This window comes from Sceloporus undulatus, chromosome 6, assembly GCF_019175285.1.
Source record: "Sceloporus undulatus isolate JIND9_A2432 ecotype Alabama chromosome 6, SceUnd_v1.1, whole genome shotgun sequence".
Lineage (NCBI taxonomy): Eukaryota > Metazoa > Chordata > Lepidosauria > Squamata > Phrynosomatidae > Sceloporus > Sceloporus undulatus.
In genome coordinates this window covers 110,621,774-110,647,702 of record NC_056527.1, presented here as the reverse complement: position 1 = coordinate 110,647,702, position 25,929 = coordinate 110,621,774, and the positions used below count along the sequence as shown (strand labels likewise).

The window sequence follows — 25,929 nt, the reverse complement described above, 5'->3', positions numbered from 1 at the left end:
ATCCAATTCCACCCAAAATATTCAAGGAGCTGAATAATGCCAGAATACTGAGTTGTTTCATCCGGAACCATCCGGAAGAAATAAGGAAACTGAGTTTTATCACTTAGAACAGGATCAAAAGATCCACTGCTGATCTGAAAAAGGATTTAAAAAAAAAACAACTGAGAAAGAATTCTTTGTTTGAATAATACTTTTCTTTTGCTAGAAGTTTGTGTGTCATCTCAGAGGAACGTTTAGTCCAGGGACCCAGAGTGGTGTATTGATTTTAGTGTTGGACTATAGCTGTAGACATAAGGGCTTGAATCCTTGCTTTGCCATGGATTGTGTGACCTTTGGCAAGTCACATTCTCTTAGCCTCAGAACAAAAGGATAACACCCTGAAACAAATCTTGCCAAGAAAACCTAGTGATAGACTTTGGTTTGTAGTAAGTCGGAAATGTCTTAAAAGTGCATAGTGTCCTCTCAAACAATTCTCATTGTCTGAGGCTGGAAAATATTTGCAGAATACCTGGAAGTTTAATTGCTTAGATTGGGGGGAAATTATCACACCCCCACGTGCATGTCCTTTCCTTCTCCTGTCTGAAAACAGTAATGGACCCATCACTGGTTATTAACGGTAGTTCCTAAGTTAGCAAGAATTACAAGTAACGTATTTAACCGCTAGATGGGTTGTGATTACACACTTTACATTATGATAAGATCTATCAATTTTGGTTCTCTGTACTTTCAGTCTTGAATATCACAAACCAAAGTCTTGTTCCTTTTTCTGAGTAATAATTTTTCTCCATATTTAAAGGTAATTATAAGAACTTCAAATATAAATGTATAATTTGTTTCCATCTTGCTATTCCTCAGTTGGAGATAGCACAGAACCGGAAAACAGGCTGATTGCCCAAGAAAAACTCATGGTGAAGTGTCTGGAAAACCTTATTAATGAAAAAGGTATCGGACAGGATCAATAGCCCTACTTTTTGTCACACTCCTTTTGAAGAGAAATGGTTACCCTTTTTGACTTTTGTTAATTCTTTAGAACAGTCTCCTCTGCCAACGTCTCAACATTTGAACTTATGGAATGTTTTCTTCACCCATTGGCTCCATGATATATATATTCATGCATTTTTAACTTTCCTCAATGGATTATGATTTTAATAAATTAAAGGAAGGGGGGAATATGATCAGCCAGAAGAACCATTTACTATTTTCACCCAGATGTTCTCCCTGTCACTTTTCATATTGCAGTTTGGACTATAGCCCCAGAGTTAATTCTCGGATCAGAGGTTATGAATAGGAAAGGTAGTTTCATATGAATAGAAAATACTTCTGCTAAGGGTCTTAATGGGAATTATTTCAATGCCAGGCTGATGAGAAATTTCCTCTCTTTAAACTACTATGCTATGATGTCAGGTCAAAGCAGAAACCAAGCCAGTGAGGAGACACTGTGATAATTTCACTAAGACTAGTTCACAGCTATGGTGAAGTCAAACAGACACAAGACTATTAAGTGAGCAGCCATAAAGATTGTACAGAGCATTTCAAAATTTCAAATTATGAACTGGATATAGATAGGAGATGGAACATCTCAACATTTCCTGTTTCCCAAAATCTACACCAAGGCATAATGTAGGAATATACCGGTTGTTATTGTTTTTGTGTGCCTTCAAGTCCTTTCTGACTTATGGCAATTCTAAGGTGAACCTCTTATTAGGTTTTCTTGTCAAGAATTATTCAGAGGAGGTTTGTCATTGGCTTCTCCTAAAGCTGAGAGCATGTGACTTGTCCAAAGTGACCAGTGGGTTTCATGACCAAGTGGAGAATTGAACCCTGGTCTCCAGAGTTGTAGTCCAACACTGAGATCACTACACCACACTGGCTCTCTATGAAGAAACTTACCTGTGGAATTTTGTAGATATTTAAGATGTTGGCCATCTGGAGAGAATTCTGGGAGCTGAATCCAGTGATGAAGGCCTTGAGTCTCTTGTCCCAGACACACTTGTAATTCGGGAAATGCATTTGCTCCATGAACAGAAGGATCAGCGTGGATTCAATGGCTCTCCAGGAACTAAATCCATTGTTATCGATTTTTGATCCCAATGTGATGTTGGATAACAACTTGTGATTCTCGTTGATCTCATGAATGGCAAAAACAAAGGCAAGAACAAGCTGGTAGTTCTTAGGTAATATCCTGCATTGAGAATTATGGTACATGTTACATGATTGAATCAGGTGCATTTTACTTACAACTGTGAATTAAACATACACAGGATATAGCAGAAGAAGGTGGATATCAACCCAAATATCTTTCATGGATCAAGCATGAGTGAGGAGGAATCAGCAAATCTAGTGGTCCCATTGTATGGCATCTGAGAAATTCTTTGTTTTGTAAAAGCTCCCTTACGTGAAACTTCAGAAACAAATGAAAAGGCATGATTTTGCTGGAGTCGTTTCTGTTTTCATTAAGGACCACTCACCATTTCTTTCATGAGTCAAGCACTAAATGAATTCCCGTGGCTTTATTATTTCCATCACTTGTATCACTGAGAACTTGGCAATATAATCATTGATGCTGGAAAATATATATTAATGAGACTGAGAATGACGATGTAGCAATATTTAAAGCTACTGCATGAAATGGAATGAATGTTTTCATATTACTTTCCCTGAGCTCTGGTATAAAACTGTGTACATAGCACAAGCATGATACTTCTGTCCAGATCCTGGATGTCCCCCCCGACCCCATGATGTAGAATTGTGGTGCGTGCCATTCCCCAAATACAGAACATTGCCTCAGTGGAAGCTGGAGCATCACCATTTTGACATGCCGTTATCTGTCTACTGGGCTGAGCTAACTCTGGTTGTTTGATTAGGGAAGGTGACTTGATCTGGTAGAATCAAGCCACTGATTCAGGTTCACATGAGTTCTCATACATCACTTGAGTTCACCTGCATGCCCCAACTCAGTAATAGAATAACAGAAATTTTGAGTTGGGTGATACCACATCCCTTGTGCATAAATACACAATTAAATGACATCTGAAAGATGCCCATCTGACCTCTGTTATACCTCCAAAGTTCAGATGCCAGTCATGTAGACCTCATGACCATTCCTTGAATCAGGCACCTGGCTTCTCTGCATTGGAAAGCATTGTCTCTGGCATGGTGTGAAAGCCCTAACTCTAGTTCGTGATACAAGTGATACAATATTTATATTTAAATATTCAAATATAAAGTGGGCTTTTGGTGTCCTCTGGGATTTTGCTCCAGAGCCCTTAGTGAACACCAAAATCTATGGATGCTCAAGTATCATTATATACAATGGCATAGTAAAATGATATCCTTTATATAAAAAGGCCAAATCAAGGTTTGCTTTTTGTATTTGTGTGTGTGTGTGTGTGTGTGTGTGTGTGTGTGTGAAGTTTCCTGTCGATGATTGACACAGTGGATTCAGAATCTTTGGATACAGAGGACTGACTTTACTATAACAAGCTAGGAGCTCTAGTCACCCAAAGAAATATTAGCATATCTAAAACATCTATAAATTTGATTATACCATACAATAATAAAAACAAAACTTACTTGAATAAAATTAGACTACTCCAAAGACCCTCTTCAATCCCTCTTATTCTAAGAACTACTTACAATGCTGTGTAGGTGGAACTATCTGCTTCCTGAAAGTTGTTTAATGACATTTTATTGAGTGCAAAGGACACAATTTCCCCAATGAGAATATCTTCTTTAAAGGGAAGGACATTGCATTGAATTTGTGGCTGCCAGTTGCAAATGGAGTTCAAACTCTTGCTGAAGGTATCAGGCAAGAAGAAAAGGAGGGAGAGCCAAACATCTGCCAGTGGCTTTGCATGTTGCATCCAGCCCCATCTGGGTCCATGCATTTTCACCAATACACAATGACTGTGATTCATGCAGTATCCAGCTCCAGAAAATCAAAGGCTCCAAATTAATCTCTGGCACTCAGTGATGAGGCATCTAAATTAAAGAGGGTGCCTTACTATCTGAAAGAGACATTGTCTTAAAAGGATCCCTTATAGACAGCATGAAGCCTAAGAGAATCATTGTAGCAAGCTGTCTTTGATGAGCTGTTGCAATTCCACAGACATTCCAGGTCAAGCACAACAATCATGATAATTATGGGGCAAATAATTATCATTCAGAAAGTTCATGCACAACTGGAAAAAAACAACAAGTGTGATCCCAGGAGTAGTAAAGTCCCATGAGAGTAGTTCCTCCACGACAGCAGAAAAACAAGATATATACTGAATGGACAAAGAAAGGACATGTGGGTCACAGTGAATCCTGGGTAATAGTGGCCTGACATTTGAAACTGGTGCAAAGAAAATTGTTAGGAAAAGGCTGCCCATTGGACAATCCAGACTCACTATGGAGCCACATTCTAAAGCAACACAATGAGATCATCAAATCTTTAGCATGCCAATTCTGCATATGACCCTTAAAGCAAAGTAAGGAACTTCTGTGCTGTGATCCTTTCCATTTCCCTGCAGCCTCTCGCCTCATCTATTTCTCATAAATCACTTCAGTTTTCTGAAAGCCTCAGTGCCAGACATCTGGGGCAATGGGATAGTTGGGTGACTGAACCCTGCTGAATAAGGAAGAGCTCATCATCTTTTCCCTGTGCGGAGTCGAAGGCTTTCATGGCCGGCATCTATAGTTTTTTGTGGGGTTTCGGGCTATGTAGCCATGTTCTAGAAGGGTTTCTTCCTGTGCATTTCCCTGTGAATTGCTCTCCTACCTTTAAAATTAGCTACTCCTCATTTTTGCCATTCCCTTCGTTGATCCTAATGGATACCCTCCAACATTTCACAGATTAAAAACTGGGACACATGTGGCCAACCAACATAATGATGAAGTGACAGACCTGGTATGTGTGTGTTTTTGTGTATGTGAAAGAGAGATGTGGTGAGAGAGGATGATCTGAACAAGGAAGTATGTCTTCAGCGGCATCTACACTACAGAATTAATCCAGTTTGATATTATTTTAGTTGTGATGGCTCCATGCTATGTAAAGGGCAATGTGGAAAGGGCACCATAGCAGTTGACACCATGGCTTTTCCCCCCACTCCTTTGATGCTGCATCACCTTGATGCAGCACCAGAGGATCGCAGTGATGCCACCCACTCTGCTGCACCGCTTGGGATCACGCTAGCCTGGGTCAGGGTCAGGGCATGTGTCATGCAGATGCCATGCCCCCACTCCACCCCGATGCCAGCCTTCATGTCTGGTCTATACAGCCCTTAAGTCTCCAGTTATATTTACAGTGCAGAAATAATGCAGTTTGACATTACTTTAACTGTGATAGCTCTGTGCTCTGGAATTCTGAGATTTGCAGCTTTGTGAGATAAAGTGGGTCCTTGGTAACCGCTAGGGTTGGGTCCAGGATCCCTGTGGATATCAATATCCATGTTCCCATTAATTACACTGGCTTAGTAAAGTGGTGTCATATATATAAAATGCCAAAACCAAGCTTTACTTTTTGACATTTATATTTTTTAATATTTTCAAGTTGTGGATGGTTGAATCCATAGATAAAGAAACTGTGGATATGGAGAGGTACAAGGTACCCCTTCCCATCATGTGGACCCTACAGAACTTGACTTGGCAACCTGGGAAAACAGCCTCCACTAAATGTGTCCTCTAGGTGCTCACTAAGGCTGAGTGTCCCTTGGTGTCTTCTGCACTGCCTCTTCAAGGGTGGCCCATTTAAGGGAATCACCAGTCCAAATGTCTTCAGTTTGTAGTGGTTGGAGTTTATGTTATTTGGCCGAGCAATCTGATAGTTTGTATAGTTTTGTGAATATCCTGTATCTACAATAAATGCCCTCTTGAGAGATACTGGTTTTCCAGCAATTCATTCTCCCAAGAGAAATAGCAGTCTGCGTGGGAGGATTTTTCCTTTGCAGCTTGGAGCCAAGCTTCACACACAGACCTTCTGCTGGCAATCCTGCCTACCTACTAGTCTTCTGCATGTGTGTATGTTAGATTTCTTAAGTCTACAGGTCCCAATAAATATAACAGTTGCAGATGTTTCACAGTTTCCTCTTTACAACCTCCAATACTCTTTCTCTCCTAGGCAGTATCCTTATCTTGGGGCTCTTCCTGGGATGTCATCAGGTTTCGTGTCATGTGACAGCTGTGACTTTGCACAATTGAAGCCTGGTGGTTCCATCTCCTGGACCTGTGTCATCATCAGCTTCCTATGACTCAGAGCTCTTTGAATGCTGACTCTTGATGGCTGTCACTTGAACTCTAGTGACCTTTTCACCTTTGTCCCAGTTCTATCTGTGGCCACATCCATGCTCTGACAATATTAACGTTGCCACGGGTGAACTATTCTACCCAAGCTACTTTCTCATCAATAAAGATACCATTTAGTTGTTATAAAAGAAGCCTCTGCCAGAGTGAATTCTAGATCATATAGCCACAGAGAAACACGCTACCTAAGTTATTAAACTTATAAGAGGAAGACACTGGGGACCCTCACCCTTGTACAAAGGCAAAGCGTATAAAGGGTGGAAGCAGGGCAGGTGTCATTGAGGAGGGGTCTTTTATAAGGGAGAACTAAAAGGTAACCTCAAGGCATATAAAGAGGGCCAGGTCACAACGCCAACCAGGGAATGGGCTCTAAAATTCCTATGTGGTCCACAAGCCTTCCAGCCAAAGTCTACACAAAGAACTGCAAATGACAAGATTGGTTGTGACTTCCCCAAAAACTTTTATTGCCTCTGCTCCTAAATTGTGGAATGACCTGCCGGAAGAGATCCGTCTTATTACTACTTTGGATGCTTTTAAGAAAGCAGTCAAGATGAAGCTCTTCTGCCGTACCTATCCATCCAACCCTGTTTAGGACATCCCCCATTAACACTTGATGACGACCCTGTGCATTCCTACTGTTATAAAACTGTCGTATTATGATAACTTAGTTTTTATCTGACATTATTATTGTTGATGAGATGTATTGTATTAGTATTATTGTATTGATGCTCTTGAACATCACTTCAAAGTCACAGCAGCAACGGATCGGAGGCAAGGTTGTGCAATAGGTACTGCTGAATGTTCTATTCTCTTTTTACAATTCCAGTTTAAAACTTGCATGATATAAAGTACTCAACGTCCAAATTGGGAAGCTGGCAGATTGAAACCAAAGAAGTAGTTGGTGATTTGGAGAGATTTATGCAATCCATCCCATCCTTGTCCCCCAGATTGGCTTCATAAAAACCCTAAGTATCATGATGTACTGTTTCTGTCCTTGCCCTCAAAGGAACACCAATAAGCACTAGTGTCCTGCAGCAGCCACAGAGCCATTCTCCAAATCCTTAACTATCTGTATTTTCCCAATTTTAATATGAAAGTGGCAAAATGGAAGAAATGGTGAATAAAAACTATATGAAGAGGGTCATTCATTACATCTGTAACCTTGAACTATTCTTGAACACTTCCCTGTCAAGTCCTCTTATTTAAAAAGAATCAGGAATATTAAAGAGGCCATGCATCAAATATAACACAGAACTTTGCGAAAGTGTCACTTCTTCTTCCTGATCAGCTGCTCTCTTGTGTTCAGCTCAGGTCTCCATAAAATAATGTAGCATTTAGGGAAGAACATGCAAGACAGTAAGCCAAAAGTTGAGACCAAGATAGAGAAGACTTCCACAGCCACCATATATTTCCCTTTAGTGCTCAGGTAACTTGGGACAAAGGAAATCCAAACGCTGCAGAACACTAACATGCTGAAGGTGATCAGCTTGGCTTCATTGAAACTGTCTGGCAACTGTCTGGCAAAGAATGCAATAGTGAAACTGGTGAAGGACAGAAATCCCATGAAGCCCAGGACAAGGTAGAACATGAGGTCTGAGCCCTCATTGCATTGCAATATAATCTCTGCTGGCTGAGAGTGACTGTCAGCCTCTGGAAATGGTGGAGAGGTTGTCAGCCACACTACACTAATGCCTATTTGAATGAGAGAGCAGAAAAGAATGACCAATATTGCCAGCTTCATCCCTACATATTTCCTCATTTTGTTCCCTGGCTTTGTAGCCACAAAGGCCAGCACAACAATGATGGTTTTGGCCAACATACAAGAAATTGCAATAGTGAAAATGTTACTGAATACTGTTTGCCGAAGTATGCAGGAGATGTTTGTAGGTTTACCAAGGAAAAGAAAGGAACACAGAAAACAGAGCAACAGTGAAGTGAGCAGAACACAGGTGACACACCAGTTGTTGGCTTTAACTATGGGAGTGATCCTGTGATAAATGAAAATCCCCATTATCACAAAGATGACTGCGCAAAAGAAAAGAGCAGAGGAAGCCAAGGTTGCTCCTAGGGGTTCTGTGTAGGACAAGTAGGTAACCACTTTTGGGATGCATTGATTTCTCCCTTTATTTGGATATTGATCTTCTGGACATCTTTCACATTCATTTGCGTCTGAAATTCATAACAAAAGTCTCAGTATTAGCAAAACGTTCATTTGTTCAGAATCATGATCTTTTTATAATTAGCCATTAGAAAACAGGGTTTTTTTCTCATTAAAAAGACTTATGGTTCACACATAGTCCCTTCATTCCTGTTTCTCAGTCCATCTGATACTACATATGTTTTTTATTATTATTCTCAAAATGCACATTTTAATGCATTTTTGAGCTGAGAGATGGAGAAGATGTGACATCTTTAGTTAAATCCCAGATCCAATCTAAAATCACTCAGAACTTCCCCACACTAATCCAGAAGCAGGAAAGTCACAAATTAGTAAACCATCTAATCTACTCGGATAAGAAGTTTTGGATTGGTTATTGGACTTGAATGTTTGTTGAATTCCAAATCTCCCCATTGATGCCTGGGGTAACAGGTTAGTCACCCCTGGAAAACTGCTTTTTATTGGCTGACTGTAACAAAGATATAACTTTTAGAACTGCTAAATTATTGGCAGTTTTGTTGGATGATTGTAACTAAGAGGTGGTACAGACTGCCGAATAACAGCAGATTGCCAAGACCTGTTTTTCCACCAGAGAGAAGCCGCAGCTGCCAAACCACGCAGCTTCCCTCCGGCAGAAAAAGAAGCCGTGAAAAGGGCAGTGTAACTAGTGCACTACTGGCACACTTGTTATGCAGGCGGCACGCGGCGCTTACAGAAAAATGGTGGCGTCCATGTATACAGGCAAGCAAATGTGATGTATGTAATACATTGTCATAATGGTTGTTATTTTGTTACAATAAAAGTGCGGCTGACTGCTTAGGACTGAGGCCAGCAATACAGCAAATTTTTACAGAATTTTGCTGGTCAATGACCGAATAAAATTTTACTACTACTACAGATCATGTTTTGGAATTTCAGCAAGTAATCATACATGGGATTGGTTTGGTTTCTAAGAATTAAAAGGTAAAGGCAAAGGTAAAGGTTTCACCTTGAGATGAATGTCAAGCCAAACCAACTTTTGGGGTTGCAGTGCTCATTTCTGTTACTAACCCGAAGAGCCAGTGTTTGTCCAAAGATGACTCCAGTGGCCATGTGGCCAACACAACTGCATGGAATGCTGCTATCTACCCGAGAAAGTGGTGCCTATTTATCTACCTCAGCGGTTCCCAACCTTTTTTGTAAATGTATGTACTTGTTTTGTTTCTTAAACAGAAAATTTGAGCATCTATGGATTTTGATATCTACAGGGGCATCCTGGAACCAAACCCCAACAATACACCAAATTCCGACTGTATTACGTTATGTTCTTTTTCTTACCAAAGTGGATGGAAATCCTTCCAGAAGCACAGTAAACGCAGTCATAACAACATATGTGGTTCCTCTGCTGAACAATCTTGTTGTATCCAGGATGGCATTCCTCAACACATCTGGCTTTGGGTAGCATCTAAACAGAAGCAAAAAGATCGATTCTATACTTCATTGTGTAGTAATATCTTTATCGTGATATTCAGAATGGAAATGAATTCGCTTTCTTCAGGATTATTATGGCGGGGTACAGACGGCCGCTTTGCGGCGGTCTGCCGCCGCCGCCAGTAGGTCCGCGGGGGAGCTGGAGCCTTCAGACGGCCCGACTCCCGCGCGGACCGAAAAAAGAAGCTCCAAAATGGAGCTTCTTTTCAAGTCGCGTTTGCGACGTAGCGAGGCGCCAGGGGCGCGCTCGCTACGTCACAAGCGGCGCGACACGTCTGGACGCTGTGCGTCCAGTACGTAAAGATGGCGCCGGCCATGTAGAAGGGCCGGCGCCATCTTGTACGGACGGAGTCCGTACTAGGCACAGGGGCGTCTATAAGAGACGCCCCTTTTTTAAAATGGGACGTCCTCCGGACGTCCCAAAGGGCTGTATAGAAAGCCCCTATGTCAAGCTTCAATTGCTTTAATCCAAATGTTTTCCGCTCCAACCACTGGCACCTATCCCTTTCTCTGAGTCACAAGGCATGTGATTGACTTTGGGAACCTAGTTTTCAACCTCAGAGAGAGTGACCCATGGGAGTGGTGGCAGGCATAGTGGGACAAGTGTGTAGGCAGCCACCCAGCATCACACTGGAGTGCCCAGATAATGGGGGGAGATTTGAGGCAGCTTCCAGACTGGAATACTTTGGGATCACCCCAGAGAATTCTGGCCTTTAGTGTTCCATGCAGAGTAATGGAATAATGTTATGTCATTTAACTTGGTAGGAAAACTCAAGTCTAAAAGGCAGATAATTTTTCCATATCTTACAAAGATGCTCCAACATGTTTTAAGTGGCTGTTAATCTTTCAGGGCCAATGTTAATCTCAGCATGTCAAAGGGGATCTCTAGATGGTATCTGACTTTGAAATATCACATCCTATTCAGTTTTATTTTTATAACGTATCCTCACTCCTTCAAATTTGTGATTCCACATAATATTGCTTCCATTGATGGTGAACCTTTTGCCTATGGGAGCCTGTGGGTCCATTCTTCCAACTTGGACTTTCTGGAAAGATTGATTAGGGAATGTGACCAAGTTGATAATATCAAAAGCAGATGCCAGGTCTCCATTCTCATCAAAAAATATTTCTTCCCCAGCACTGTTATTAAAACGGATGTATCTCAAAAGTGTGCAAAGCTGAATGAGAGAAGAAATGGTCGATAAATTGGGTTTGCTGGTGGGAAAAGAGATTTGACTAGTAACCTATCAGTCAGTTAATCAATCAATCAATCAATCAATCAATGAATACTTTTCTGGTAGTGCAGGAACTACTAAAATGAATACATCTCAAACAAATCAGACATAGCATTAAATAGCAGTTAAACAATGGAAACGTGTATCATATTAAAACTAAACAGTGAATTAAAACAGTTGCAGAGTGCTTAAAAGAGTTTCATACATTTTCCCACCAAATGTAATGGTGGAGGGACTGAGAGAAAGGTTTCATATCTAAAGCAGTTGAAATGGGGAGATATGGCCATTCAGATAGTCTGGAATAAATCTACAGAAGGCTCTGTATGTTATGACCAGCACTTTGAAATGTGATAATAAGGACATTTAACAAAGAGTTCAATTTTTTCAACTTTTTCTATTTTTCCCAAATAGCAATTGTAAATATCTAAACATCTTAGCAAAGTTGTAATCCCAGAATTCCATAGCACTGAGCCATGTCAGTTAAAGCAGTGTCCAACTGCAGCGCAGATGCAGCCTACATTTCAGTGATGTCTATTAAATAATCCGTGACTTCATGTGTTAAGAGTTCACGTTCATTTGAATTTATATCTGATGGTTTGTCCCTTTAGTCCTTGCCATATAGGTTACAAGTCTCTCTTTAAAAAAAGGAATCCTTAACATGTGCAAAGTCCAGTAATTACGGTAATTATGCAGCTTTAGTGCTGTGATTCCCAACGTGGACAGTAGCACCCACATGGGGACATTGGAAAGCTCCATGAGAGCTAAGGGGGAAATGGGCAGCGGGGGGTGGTGGTGAGGAAAAAGGGAGACATCAGGGAATTGAGGGGATGAGGGTTGTATGACCATTCTGGGATAGGACAGAAGAAGGCCTAATGGAGAGCTGCTCAGGCAACAAGTAGTCCAGGCTTCGAGTCAAGAGACCCAGCATGGCTCCTCTGGCTTTGCTTCACCCTGAAGCAGAGCAAAAAGGGGCCCCATCATTCCTCTTTGAGTGCCAAACTACTTGCCACACACCCCACCACACCCAAGATCTCTCCTTTCCTGCCTGCCTTGGTTAGTTAGAACAAGCCAGTTAGCCAAGGCAAAAGGAAAAGGAGGGGAATAGATGTGCACAAGCTGTCTTCTTTCTCCCTTGCCTTGGCTAGCTAGCATGGGGGGGGGGGGCTAGGGTTGTCATGCAAGAAAAAAGAGAGCGGTCGGCTGAAAAAGTTTGGGGACCACTGCTTTAATGCATGACAATTGTCTTCCTGAGCGAGATGTTTGTAAAAGCATGTTTTTTGTCACACTGTTTGGCAGAAGCATGCTTTTCTGGCCATGGAAGGAAAACATGATAGCACGCAGAGTAGCAAGGACAAAGGTACTTGTGTCTTCCTGCATGTTGGTTTTCTTTTGTCATGACATAAATCTGTCAGAGAAACTGACCAAGTAGATTATGGCCCAGTACAAACAGGCCCGAAAGAGTGGGCTGGGGCTGCCTTTTGTTGCTGCGCAAAAGCACCGCAGCAACTAAATTATGCTGCATTGCTGTGCAGCAAAAAATGAGCGCCACTGTAAGCAGCCTGCAGCAGCATGAACACATCCATTTGGATGCAATGCAACAGCGACATCATCACTGCATGCGCTGTCTATATGGCGCTGCACAGCGATGATGCTCTAGTCATATGCTAGGGTTGCAGGGCCTGTGGGCACTCTGCCCCGAGGCAACCCTAGCACATGATGAGGGTGTCATTCAGAGTCCATTTGTACCGGGCCAATATTAGGCTACCTTCAGGCTTTATCTCAGCATTTAAACTTCAGGACATCTGTATAAATGATGGAAAGGGAAATTGCAGCCAATGGTCATCACGCAGCCTCCAAAGTCCTTATGGTATCCCTTAGGAATGACCAGGAATCAATTGTTTATTTATTGTTTGGGTTTTGGCCATAAAAGCTTTGTAGTGGGCATGGGGAAGGGGGTATGTAACATTTTAGTCGTATTCCCCAGGCCATTTTTCGGCACAGGCATAGGCTTTCTAAAAGCAAGAAGTGAAGTTTTGTCCTGGAAGTTGCCTTGCATCCTGAGCTGGGAGAAAGGCCAGCTACTAAACAAACACAAACAAACAAAGTGATTTTTGAGTCATTTGTGTTTTTATTTGTTTGTTTGTTTTGTTTTAAAGACCTCTGAAGGGCATAATATAGCATCTCTCCCCCCCAAAAAATGAAGTGAGAATAACCCTCAATTTTGGAAGCTTTTGCGTGCAAATTTATTTTCATTTTATTTCAGTGGGTGTGAGATGAGGATGTGCCCCTGCTTAGTCCCATGGAAAGCCAACATGGAAAGTTGCCCACCCCTGGCAGATCCCCTGTGGAAATACACCGGCCCCTTGAATCTTGTATGTGAATAAAATTTGATTCAGTAAAGCAATGCAACACGCTTCCTAAGAAATATTAACTTGCCTGCCAGGGCTGAACATTCAGAACGTTCCACTTCTTCCCAGTCACTCGTGTTTTCTGCTTGGCCTGAAATGAATATGCGGCATGAAGAGCATGAGCTACAGCATAGACAGCATTGTAGACATTGTAGCTCTGACCAGACATCCTCATTTCAAACACAGGTCCAGAGAGGGTGCTGAGTTTCTCTTCACCAGTGCAATTGCTTGCATTTGGGAAATTGAGGTTATATAGCGGAAATGAACAAGTAAATGCACTACACCAGAACAGATGTGTTTGATGAATCTCTGACCGAAATGGATTTATGTTCTGCAGAAACTCCTGGAATCCAGGCACCTCATTGGAGTGTAAAGCAAAGGCCAAGGTGCCATTGAAGGATTTTACTGCAAACCTTCCATCACCGAAAACAGTTGTGACATCCCACTGAGCAGTTGTGATCCAAACCCTCTCCATGGACAACTTGTGATCATATTCCAAACCTTCAAGAATTGACCGTAAACCCTCCATAGAGTGAGCATTCCCACTGACTAGGATCACATTAATTTTGTATGACCAGAGAACATGGAAAACTGTATTCAGTTTGTTTTCAACACTTGGTATGTAATCGGTCACTGTAGGTATGGATTGGGTAAAAGAAATACAAATATCTTTCCCCTGGATGCTGGCACTGAAGGTTCGAAGAAATCTTTCACCGCTTGCATCTTCTGGAATGAGGAGGCCTATCCAATTCCACCCAAAATATTCAAGGAGCTGAATAATGCCAGAATATTGAGAGATCTCATCTGGAACCATCCGGAAGAAAGAGGGAAACTGGATTTTATCACTTAGAGCAGGATCAAAAGATCCACTGCTGATCTGAAAAAGGAAAACCAAAATATTTTTAAAAAATTGAAAAACAGAATTCTTTGATATTGAATGAATATTTTCTTTCCCTAGATTTTATTCTGTCATATGAGAGAAACGTGTATCTTTAAAGCCAGAGTGGATTACTGACTTTATGTTGGAGGCCAGAGAACAGCTGTATGTTTCTCTTTCTCCTTTTGTGTCATGTCTTTTTAGATTGTAAGCTTGAGAGCAGGGAACTGTCCAATTACAAATCTGTAAGCCGCTCTGAGAGCCTTTGCATCAGAATAGTGGGATATAAATTTACTAAATGAATAAATATATACATAAATCTATTTGTGAGAAGAAAGATAAATTTCAGAGAGAAGAGTAACTAGAAAAAGACAGAGAGAAACTGAAGTGCAAAACTAGACCCTAGGACAAGTTCAACGCATTTTTGGTGTTTGTTGTTGTGTGCCTTCATGTCATTTCTGGCTTATGGCAACTTAAGACCAACTTATTACAAGATTTTTCTTGTCAAGTATCTTCAGAGTGGGGTTGTGATTGTCATCCTCTGAGGCTGAGAGTGTAACTTTCACAAGGTCAACATATATTTCTGCTTCCTATTTCCTTGAAACCAATGCCATCACCCAAGAAATGAAATCTACATCATTACTGCCCCTACTCTACACCCAAAGTTGTAGGCCACAAGAAGGGGCCTAGGATGGATACACACAGTTTTATCATCCATCGCCTTCTTGCCTCTTTACTATTCTCGCTTCGCAGCAGTTCCACCCAAGCAAACACCACATTGCAGCACTAACCAGAAAGGATGGGCGAATGTGTAAAATCTGAGATCACCAACATTGTCCAATTTGTATTTTAAGCTTTTCCCAGCTTTACTCTGGATCAACTACAAACTCTTTTCCCCCTGGAATTTCCTACATATGTCTGTGCACATATTTCAAAATGAATGCATGTTCAACAATGTTAGATCTATACATTTTGGGACAACATCTCAAGCATATTTGGGCATATTTTAAAACTATAAAGCTTTCACCATACACTCCAATGCCCTGAAGCATCTTATTTCACCCATCCACAATGGTCACTGAAAGCATGCACATGCAAGATATCTTGGGAGTGGTTTAACTTGGGCTGTCTCTCTGTTTGCTCAGTCATGAGCCTTTTCTGGAGGTCCTGTCTGTTTTTCCAGGTTGATGGTAGTAAAAATGTCCTGTGTAAGCAAAACTTCAAGAAATGTGGTAGGCTTTGATTTGGTCAGCTAGAAGAGCCTTTTCCTATTTTGATCCAGATGTTTTCATTGTTATTTTCCATAGTACAATCTGGACTCTAATAGAAAAGATTCCTCTAGAATCAGAGGTTCTCCATAGGATATGCAATTTGATATGAAGAGAAAATTCCTGTAATTCCTGGGAAATGGTTCTATGCAAAAGTGGAGAGAAGTTTCTTACCTTTAAACTACTATGCAATGGTGTCAGGTCAAAGCAGAAAACAAGCCAATGAGAGCCATTGTGGTGCTTTCACTAAGACCAGTTCACACAAACAGACACAAGGCAACTGTTAAGTGAGCAGTCATAAAGACGGAATAGAGCATTTCATATTTGCAAATTATGAACTGGACAGAGATAGAAAGGAGATGGATCTTTATGTTTCTTGTTTCCTCTTATCTAAACCAAAACATAAGGCATGAACACCACTGTTGTTGCTGTTGTGGTGGTTTACCTTCAAATCATTTCCAACATGGTAATCCTGAGGTGAACCTCTCATGGGATTATCTTGTCAGGAATTGTTGACAGCTTGTTTGCCATTGCTTTCCACTAAAGGTGAGAGTATGTGACTTGCCCAAAGTCACCAGTGGCTTTCATGACCAAGCAGAGAATTGAACCCTGGTTTCCAGAGTTGTAGTCCAACACTGAAACCATTATGCCACACTGTCTCCTTAAGAAGAAACCTACCTGTGGAATTTTGTAGCTATTTAAGATGTTGGCCATCTGGAGAGAATTCTGGGAGCTGAACCCAGTGATGAAGGCCTTGAGTCTCTTGTCCCAGACACACTTGTAATTGAGGAAATTCATTTGTCCCATGAACAAAAAGTTTAGCGTCGACTCAATGGCTCTCCAAGAACTAAATCCATTGTTATTAATTTTGGATCCCAGTGTGATGTTGGGTAACAACTTATCGTTCCCATTGATCTCGTGAATGGCAAAAACAACGGCAAGAACAAGCTGGTAGTTCTTAGGTAACACCCTGCATTGAGAATTGTGATACATCTTACATAACTGAATCGGATGCATTTTACTTATTGTCTATGAATGAAACATAGACTGGATATAGCAGGAGAAAATGGATATGAAGCTTTTGCTATGTTTTTTAGCCAGATCGATAGACAAACCTATAAAGAAATATGCTAAATACACATAACATATGTAGAGTTAAATATTCTGAGAACAGAGTTGTGGTTTGGTATCAGAAGTGATAACAGTCCATCTATTTCAAGAATATACGGCAGAGAGGAGGGGGTAATGTTGTTGTTGCTACTAACTGAGAGTAAATAATCATTGGCTATTTGCTCCAAATATATTGGTGAATCATAATCTACCTTCTTCTTTCCTTAGTCTAAAAAGTTCATAATATATAGTAAGTAGGATTTTAATATCAAAGGATTTCTTATCTGTTCCTTGGACACTTGAGAATTCTGCAGTGAAACTTTCTGGTCCTTGGAAATTAAATTATCTTTCTGGCGGTGGTGGAATTTGTCAAAGCTAATGTTCACATTGTATGGGGTCTGAAAAATCAGTTTTGTCAAAGGCAAAGCCAGTTTTGATTTCTTGAAGCGCCTCCTACCATTTCTTTCATAGATTAAGCGCTAAATGAAAGCCTGTTGCTTTATTATTTCCACCACATGTATCACTGAGAACTTTGCAATAGAAAGATTGACTTGGGAAGATACAGGGACGTAGCCAGGATTTTGGGAAGGGGGGGGGTCCAGACTAAGTGCCACCATTATAATGGGGCTTGGGTGCAGCAGCGCAGTAGCACACACCATTCATTTTTCTAATGGAAGGGGGGGTCCGGACCCCAAGAACCCCCCCCCCTTGGCTACGTCCCTGGAAGATATATATTAATCACACTGGGAACGAGGATGTAGCAGTACTTACAGCTACTGCATAATCCATGGATGCCCAAATTGCATTATAAAGAAGGACATAGTAAAATGGTGTCCTTGATATGAACAGAATACTGTTACATTCCCACTGAAGTGGTATCTCCTTATCTACCTGCACTTTTACAGGCTTTCAAACTCTTAGGTTGGCAGAAGCTGGGACTAGTGATCAGAGCTCAGCCCATCTTGTGACACTTGGGTCTCGAACTGCAGACCTGCTGGCCTTGTGATCATCAGAGTCAGCATCTTAACTGCTGAGCCACTGCATCCCTTTCCATTAAATCAGACTAATTCAAAGACCCTCTTCAATCACTATTATTCTTTTGAAGAGCAGCTTACCATTCTGTGTAGCGGGATCTATCTGCTTCCCGAAAGTTCTTTATTGACATTTCATTGAATGCATACGTCACAATGTTCCCAATGAGAATATCTTCTCTGGAGTCAAGGATATTGCACTGGAGCCAAGGAGATTGCCAGTTGCACACGGAGCCCAAACTCTTGCTGAAGGTCCCAGGCAAGATTAAAAGGAAGAATAGCCAAATGTTTGCCAGTGGCTTTTTGTGTTGCATCCAGCTCCATCTGGATCTGTGCATTTTCCCCAACACACTATTGCTGTGATTTCCTGCAGTATCAATCTCCAGAAAACCAATGGCTCCAAATTAATCTCTGGTACTCAGTGATGAGGTATCCAAGTTAGACAGGGTGCCCTGCCACCTCAAGCAGATATTGTCTTGAAAGGGGTCCTTATAGACAGCATGAATCCCAAGAGAATTCAGTTAGAGAGCTGTCTTTGGTGAACAGTTGCAATTCCACAGGTATTCCAGATTTACCACTGCAATTGTGATAATTATGGGGCAAATAATTATCATTCAGAAAGTTCATGCACAACTGGAAAAACAACAGCAAGTGCAATCCAAGGAGTAGTAAAGTCCCATGACAGTAGTTCCTTCATAACAGCAGAAAAGCATGGTATAAATGAAATGAAATGAATGAATGAATAAAGATCATATGACACACACATAAGGGTCATAGTGAATCCTGGGTACTAGCGGCCTGACTTTTGAAATAGGTGTCAATAAAATTGTGTGGAAAAGGCTGCCCATGGGACAATCCAGATTCAGTAATGAGTCACACTGTGAAGCAACACAATGAGATCATAAAATCTTTAATTTTTAAAAAAATTTAGAATAGAATATGACAAATGGAAAGAAATTAGTAAGAAACAAATACGAAATAACAGAGAAGCAATAGTGATCCACTAACAGTTATTAAAAGCTAGACATACATATTTACATATGATACTAGATAGCAATATCCTTCTAGTTTACTTCCTCTACAGTTGGATATTCCAGGATGTTGTAAATTAATTGTTTATTCCTATATATTATCTAACGTCAAAATAGTTCACATGGTTGCATTTAACTTTTGTAATATATTTCCAATAATAGCTATGAATTAAGTAGTTTACCCTTATCTTCAAATATACTAAGACAACTCCATTCCATTTCTAGGCTTTCTTTAGATTTCCCTTTCAATAAAGCAGATAATATATCCATATTTCTAACTTCATATAGTTTTATCAGCCATTCTTCAATGGGTGGATTATTAGAATCTTTCCAATGTTGTGCGTACAAAATCCTTGCACATGTGACCATATATAAAACTATTCTATAATGCTTTTCTATATTCAGATTATGGGTCATATTCAGTAAACATAATTTTGGTTCAAAGGGAATACTTGTACAAAGGATATTCTGTGCTATTTTGTGGATCCTATTCCAAATTTTTTTAGCCTTAGCACAAGATCACCATAAATGAACGGAATTTCCCTCAGGTTTTCCGCATTTCCAACACTTAGTATTACCTGTTTTATATATATATGATTGATTAATTGTGGTGTTAAATAACACCTATACAACATTTTAAGGTAACTTTCCTTATAGTTTTGGCATAATGTGATTTTATTTGTTTCTTTCCAAGGTTTTTCCCATTCATCTATTGTGATGGTATTTTTAATATCCTGAGCCCATCTCACCATACTGTGTTTGATGGTTTCATTTTCTAGATCTCTTTCCTTTAATAATTTATAGTATTTAGATATATGTTTCCCTTGTTTGTCCACCAGGATTTTGTCAATTTCATTATTCTCTATAGTCAACCCAGGAGCTTTACTGTCATCTTTAAAGCGGTTTTTTAACTGAATATATAAAAACCAATCTTTCACCATCCTTTTCTTATTGATTTCTTCAGTTGTTTTCATAGTATATTTTCCATCAAGTTTCTTAATTATTATGTCTCCATATCTTAACCATTGTGTATCTTTATTCTTTGTTCTCCTATAGTATGCTTCCTGTAATGATACTCATGGGGGGGTGTTATTATAAAATTGATGTTTCATTTTATACCATACTTTTAATAGTGCCCTTCTTAATAATAATAATAATAATAATAATAATAATAATAATAAATTTTATTTATGTTTCCCTGTCTCTCCCATAGGATCAAAGCAGGGTTACAGACTAATTAAAAAATGATTACAAACAATCTCATAGATAAAATTCAATAGTACAAAAACTCTTATAACATATTGATTGAAAGTGTTGTTGTCTTTAGGTTTTATATACCACAGATATGTGTGTATACCAAGATATAGATTAGCACATTCTATATTCAACAAATTATCGTTGCTTAGTCTGAACCATTCCTGTAACCATTTAAAACAGGCAGCATAATAATACAGCTTAAAGTTTGGCAAATTACACCCTCCTTTTAATTTTCCATCGGTTAAGAGTTTCCATTTTATTCTTGCTTTTTTACCATGCCATAGAAATCTGGTGAGATCTCTTTGCCATATGGTAAAATATTTATCATTAGAAATAATCAAAATATTTGGAAACAAACACATCATCCTTGGTAGGACATTCATTTTGATTATGGCAGCTCTTTCTAAGAAGGACAAATTATATTTGGTCCATTTTTCTAGGTCGTTTTTGATTTCTGACCATATTTTGACATAATTATTTTGAAAAAAATTCTATATAAGTAAATAAATAAAAATTTTATTTATATACCGCTTTTCTAAAAATCAAAGCGGTTAACAACATGTAGATATACAATATAAAAACCATCAAAATGCAAGACATCAAACCAATTACAACAATAAAACCACAATAAATCCACAATAAAACCATTCCTTTTAGTAAAGTAAATTCCCAAGTATTTAACTTTAGTCTCTACGCAGAACCCTAATGATTCCTTGAGTTCTTTTTCCTCTTTCTTTGGAAGATTTTTGGTAAGTATCATGTTTTTTTTTTCTGAATTAATTTTGAATCCTGCTAGTGATCCAAATCATTGATAGTTTGAATCAGTAATTTAATGCTTTAATTTGGGTCTTCTAGGAAAATAATTATGTTGTCTGAGAACGTTTTAAGTTTATATTCTATTTCTTGGACTTTGATCCCTCTAATTCCCTCCTTCCCCCTTATTTTATTACTCAAAACTTCAATCATTAAAATAAACAACAATGGGGACAGGAGACATCCCTGTCTTGTACCCCTTCTAATCTCAAATCCCCTTGATTTTTCATCATTAATTAACAAATATGCCTTTTGTTCCTTGTATATCGCTTTTATCCACTTTGTAAAATTATCTCCCATATCTGCTCTTTTAATAACTTTGAATAAAAATTTCCAATCTACCTGGTCAAAAGCTTTTTCTGCATCAAGCAAGATACAAACTAATTTTCTTTCATTATGTTGTTCATAACATTCAAGAATATTAATGAAAGTTCTTATATTATTTTGGCCTTGTTTTCCAGGTAGAAATCCGTTTTGATCTTCCTGTATGTATTCAGTCAAGATTTTCTTTAACCTTTCCACTATTATCGATGAAAAAAATTTATAATCAACTGTAGTTTTTTATTTTGGTATGATCTTTTTCTCCTTTTGGGATAACAGATATCAAGCCTTCTTTCCACGTTTGAGGGATACCGTTTTTGTATATCTCATTAAACGTTTGTGTAAGTGGTTCTAATAACTCTTCTTTTAATTTTTTATAGTATATAACTGACAGTCCATCCAGACCCGAAGCTGTTCCCAATTTCTGTTTCTGAATTGTTTCCCGGATTTCTTTGCTAGAAATTTCCTTGTTAAGATTTTGTTTTTGAATTTCCTTAATTAACTTGATATTTTGTTTTTTCAAATATTGCTCAATTTTCATTTCTTTATTTTCTATTTCTGTCCTATCATCATATAATTCTTCATAGTAACTTGTGAATTTTTCTGTAATCTCGCTTTGTGTTGTATATTGCTTGTCTTTATCTTTTATTACATTGATTATCTTTTTTCTTTAATTTTTTGATTTTTTGTGCTAATAGCTTTCCTGCTTTGTTTCCATATTAAAAAATTTCTGTTTAATTATTCTCAGTTTTGTTGTAATCTCTTTAATAGCCAAAGTTTTAAGTTTTTCTTGTAAAATTTGCACTTGCACTTTTAATTTTTTATCTCCCTTCTCTTTCCATTCTTTTTCTTTCTATTTCAATTTGTTTTGTAACTGTAGCTCTTTGAGTTTCCTTTTCTTTTTTGTTCTTCATTTATTTTAATAAATATTCCTTTAGCTACTGCTTTGCTTACGTCTCATATCATCTTCATTGGTAAGGTATCTGTTATCTTTTCTTTAAAATACCATCGCATTTCTTCCTTCACCCAATTTACCACCTTCTCGTTAGCTAATAAATCAGCATTTAACCTCCAAGAATATTCCAATTTTCGTTCTTGTATTTTCATTGTAATAGGATTATGGTCTGAAATTGGTTTTTCAAGAATTTCAGATGATTGTATATAAGAAAGTAGGATCTTAGAAGCTAAAAATAAATCTATTCTTGAAAAGGAATTGTGGACCTCTGAAAAGAAAGTGAAATCTGTTGCTTGGCCATATTTGTGCCTCCAAACATCAAAAAGAGATAGATCTTCTATCACATGGAAAAAGGTCTTAGGTAGTTTCCCTTGACTTTTTTCTAATGTTCTTCTGGGACAAGATTTCCTATCAATGCTAGGATTTATAACAGCGTTGAAATCTCCCATGAGTAACATGTTATCATATGTATATTTCTGAATTTTTTTATGTAAGTTTGGAAAGTATATTTCGTTATTTTCATGAGGTGTGTATATTCCTATAACCAATACAACCAAGTTTCTTAATTTAACTTCTGCTGCAATGAAAGTTCCGTTATTGTCACAAAATATTTCTTTTGAATTAAATCTTTAATTGATATATTGCGCTACACCTTTTTTCCTTTTACTTGTAGTTGAAGCATAACACTGCCAAAGACTCTTGAAGCCAATGTAAGGAACCTCTGTACCATGGTATCTCCCATTTTCCCATGGCCTCTCACCTCCTCTTTTCCCCCTCTTCCATCAATCAGTGTCGCTTTCTGAAAGCCTCACAGCAGACTGGTGGGGCAATGGAATGGTTGGGCGGATGAATGATCCTGAATATGGAAGCGATAATAATCTTTTCTCTGTGCAACACTCCTGCTACCTTTAAAATGAGCTCCTCCTCTTTCTTGCCAATTCCTTCATTGATCCTAATGCAAACCTCCCAACATGGGGCACAGGTGACCAAGCAATATCAGAGTGTGGTCAGGATGACAAAAGTTATTGATGAGTAGGAACACATGATCTGGGAGAGGCTATAGCAGTTTCCTTTTGCCTGAAGCTACGGGGAAGGACAAGATTCTGCCTGTTCCTTCCTGTACTCTCCTCCACCATGAGCTAATTGAGGCAAATCTACTTTTCTATTGCTCCAACTATTACCCTAACTTCTGGGCACTTAGTTCCTTGGGCTTCATCCAGACATCTGGGTGTTAGCTGCCTCTTGGTGACACTTCAAACACTCAGATTCCCAAAAGACCTCATCCAGTAGTTTCATCTTGATGTTAAATGACACAGCAGATAAAAAATGGTAGTCTGTGCAGTCTGAGACACCATTTCTAAGGAGCTCAACAAGAATCCAGAGCTACGCCTTCTAGAAATTGTCTCATTATGCAGGATTGGAACTACTGGAACTATTGGCTGAGTGAATGCTAGGTAAGGAGGACAACCTGCCCTCTCGATCCTTGCCCATCATGGTTGACCGCCCAGGGAGGGGATGCTGTGAAAATATTACTACAATCTATTATCAATGCATCCCTCAGGGAGGATAAATTCCATCAAAATTAAAATTAGCAGTGGTAAAACTGCTCTTTAAAAAGCTCTCCATGAGCCCCCTGGTGAGAAACAATTACAGACCGGTCTCCCTTTTACCATTCTTGGTCAAAGTGATCGAGAGGGCAGTTCCCTTCCAACTCCAGGCTATCTTGGATGAAGCCGACTATCTGGACCCATGGCATTTGATATCATAGACCATGATATCCTTCTGAGGGAGTTAGGAATTGGAGGCACTGCGCTCCAGTGGCTCCATTCCTACCTCTCGAGCAGATTCCAGATGGTGATGCTGGGGGATAGTTGCTCTTCTAAGAGAGAGCTGATATCTGGTGTCCCTCAGGGCGTCATTCTGTCCCCCATGTTGTTTTACATTTAGATGAAGTCGCTGGGAGGGCTCATCTAGAAACATGGGTCATGGTATTAGCAGTACGCGGATGACACCCAAATACTTTTCTCTATGCCTCCATCTGCTGCAGTGACCAAAGATGGGATCTCTCCTCTGAATGCCTGCCTTGAGTCGGTAATGAGCTGGATGAGGGGAAACAAACTCAAGATGAATCCAGAGAAAACGGAGGTACTTGCGATAGGTACTCCAAGTCCAGGGATGGAATTTTGTCAACGTCTCCTGGACAGGATCACAGTTTGGGAGTACTCCTGGATCTGTCTCTACAGTTGTCATCTCAAGTAGATGTGACGGCCAGGAGTGCTTGGTACCCACTTCGGTTGATATGCCAACTGCGTCCCTACCTGGACCGAAAAGACCTTGAAGCAATGGTACATGCTCTGGTAATCTCTCATCTTGATTTCCGTAATGTGCTCTACTTGTACCTAGTTCAGAAGCTTCAATTAGTTCAAAATATGGCAGCCAGGTTGGTCACTGGTTCTTCAAGGTTTGACCATATAACACCAATTTTAAAAGATCTTCACTGGCTGCCAATTTGCTTCCGGTTGCAATACAAGGCGTTGGTTATTACCTTTAAAGCCCTATATGACTTGGGCCCAAGTTACTTGCGGGAATGCCTCTCCCTATATAATCCCCCGCACACTCTCAGAATTTTGGGGAAGGGCTTGCTGGAATTAAAAACAACTAGACTAATGAGCTTTCACCATAGTGACTCCAAAACTGTGTAACGGTCTCTCGGAAGAGATCCATCTTACTACCTCCTTGGAGACCTTTAAGAGGGCAGTTAAGACGGATCTCTTCTGGCAAGCATACCCACTCAGTCTTGTATAAGACACATGGATCCATCTCTTTGATCAGGATTGGAATATCTCTATCCCCCTGTCGCTTTTTGATAGATTGTTTTTAATTGTTAAGTACTTATGTATTTTATTGCTTATGTATTTGATTGTTGTGCTTTGTATTTGTATATTTATGCCAGGTTGTAATCCTGCCTCAATCCACCTGGGAGAGGTGGGAAAATATAAATAATTTTATTATTATTATTATTATATAGCTACAAACAAACACTCTACCTAGGATATTAAACTTATAAGAGGAAGACACTGGGAACCCCAGCCCTTGTACATTTAGGGAAAATGTAAAAGGGTGCAAGCAGGACAGGTGTAATTGAGGAGGGGCCTTCTATAAGGGAGAGCTAAAAGGTAACCTCAATGCATATAAAGAGGGCCATGTCACAATGCCAACCAGGGAATTGGGTGCAAAATTCCTGTGTTCCAGAAGCCTTCCAGACAACACATACAATGACGACTCCATCACATGACTTTTGATCTCACCTCAGTTCTGCCACAATCATTTAATGTAAGTAAACAGAAACATACAAGACATGGTTTTCTTTCTGATTACACCTCTTTTCAATAGTGTGATGGGAGCCACTGACAGTTCCACACTTTGTGTTTCTCATTCTCCCTTAACACCACCTAGCTGCTCCATGCCCTACCCAGCATGGTTTACTTTTATTTATTTACTTTTAAAATTTTAACACAATTCTGGAGTAATGAGAACATGAAATAATTTTTTAAAAAAGAAAAAGGAGAAGAAAAGACAAGACAAGAAAAGAAAAGAAAGTGAGGAGCAATGAAAGAAAACAAGATGCTTAGAAACAGCAAGCAGAAAGGGGAGAGTGGGTAAGGAGGAGACTGATATTGTGTGACTCCCCATTTTCAGGATTGCCACAGAAT

The 25,929-nt window shown here is 39.5% G+C and overlaps 1 protein-coding gene across 1 annotated transcript; it reads right to left on the bottom strand.

The window, feature by feature from the left end:
* Positions 1-851: 851 nt before the first annotated feature.
* Positions 852-19,844, bottom strand: LOC121933813 (vomeronasal type-2 receptor 26-like). The gene is made up of 7 exons (XM_042473807.1): positions 19,620-19,844; positions 17,924-18,039; positions 16,377-16,668; positions 13,582-14,430; positions 10,917-11,088; positions 7,606-8,451; positions 852-961 (listed from the first exon to the last, which is right to left on the bottom strand). Exons 1-7 carry the CDS (start codon positions 19,842-19,844, stop codon positions 852-854), a joined length of 2,610 nt encoding a protein of 869 aa, XP_042329741.1.
* Between the last annotated feature and the right edge of the window lie 6,085 nt (positions 19,845-25,929).

Bases quoted from the DNA above. Each gene is read 5' to 3' on its own strand.
- LOC121933813 (XM_042473807.1), bottom strand. From the start codon at position 19,844: ATGAAAACAACTGAAGAAATCAATAAGAAAAGGATGGTGAAAGATTGG. The intron at 16,669-17,923 runs GTAAGCTGCTCT...TTCTCAATGCAG, and splicing joins AGATCCCGCTACACAGAATG to GGTGTTACCTAAGAACTACC. The intron at 962-7,605 runs TTTTATGGAGAC...AAAAAGTAGGGC, and splicing joins CTTCCCTAAATGCTACATTA to TATTGATCCTGTCCGATACC.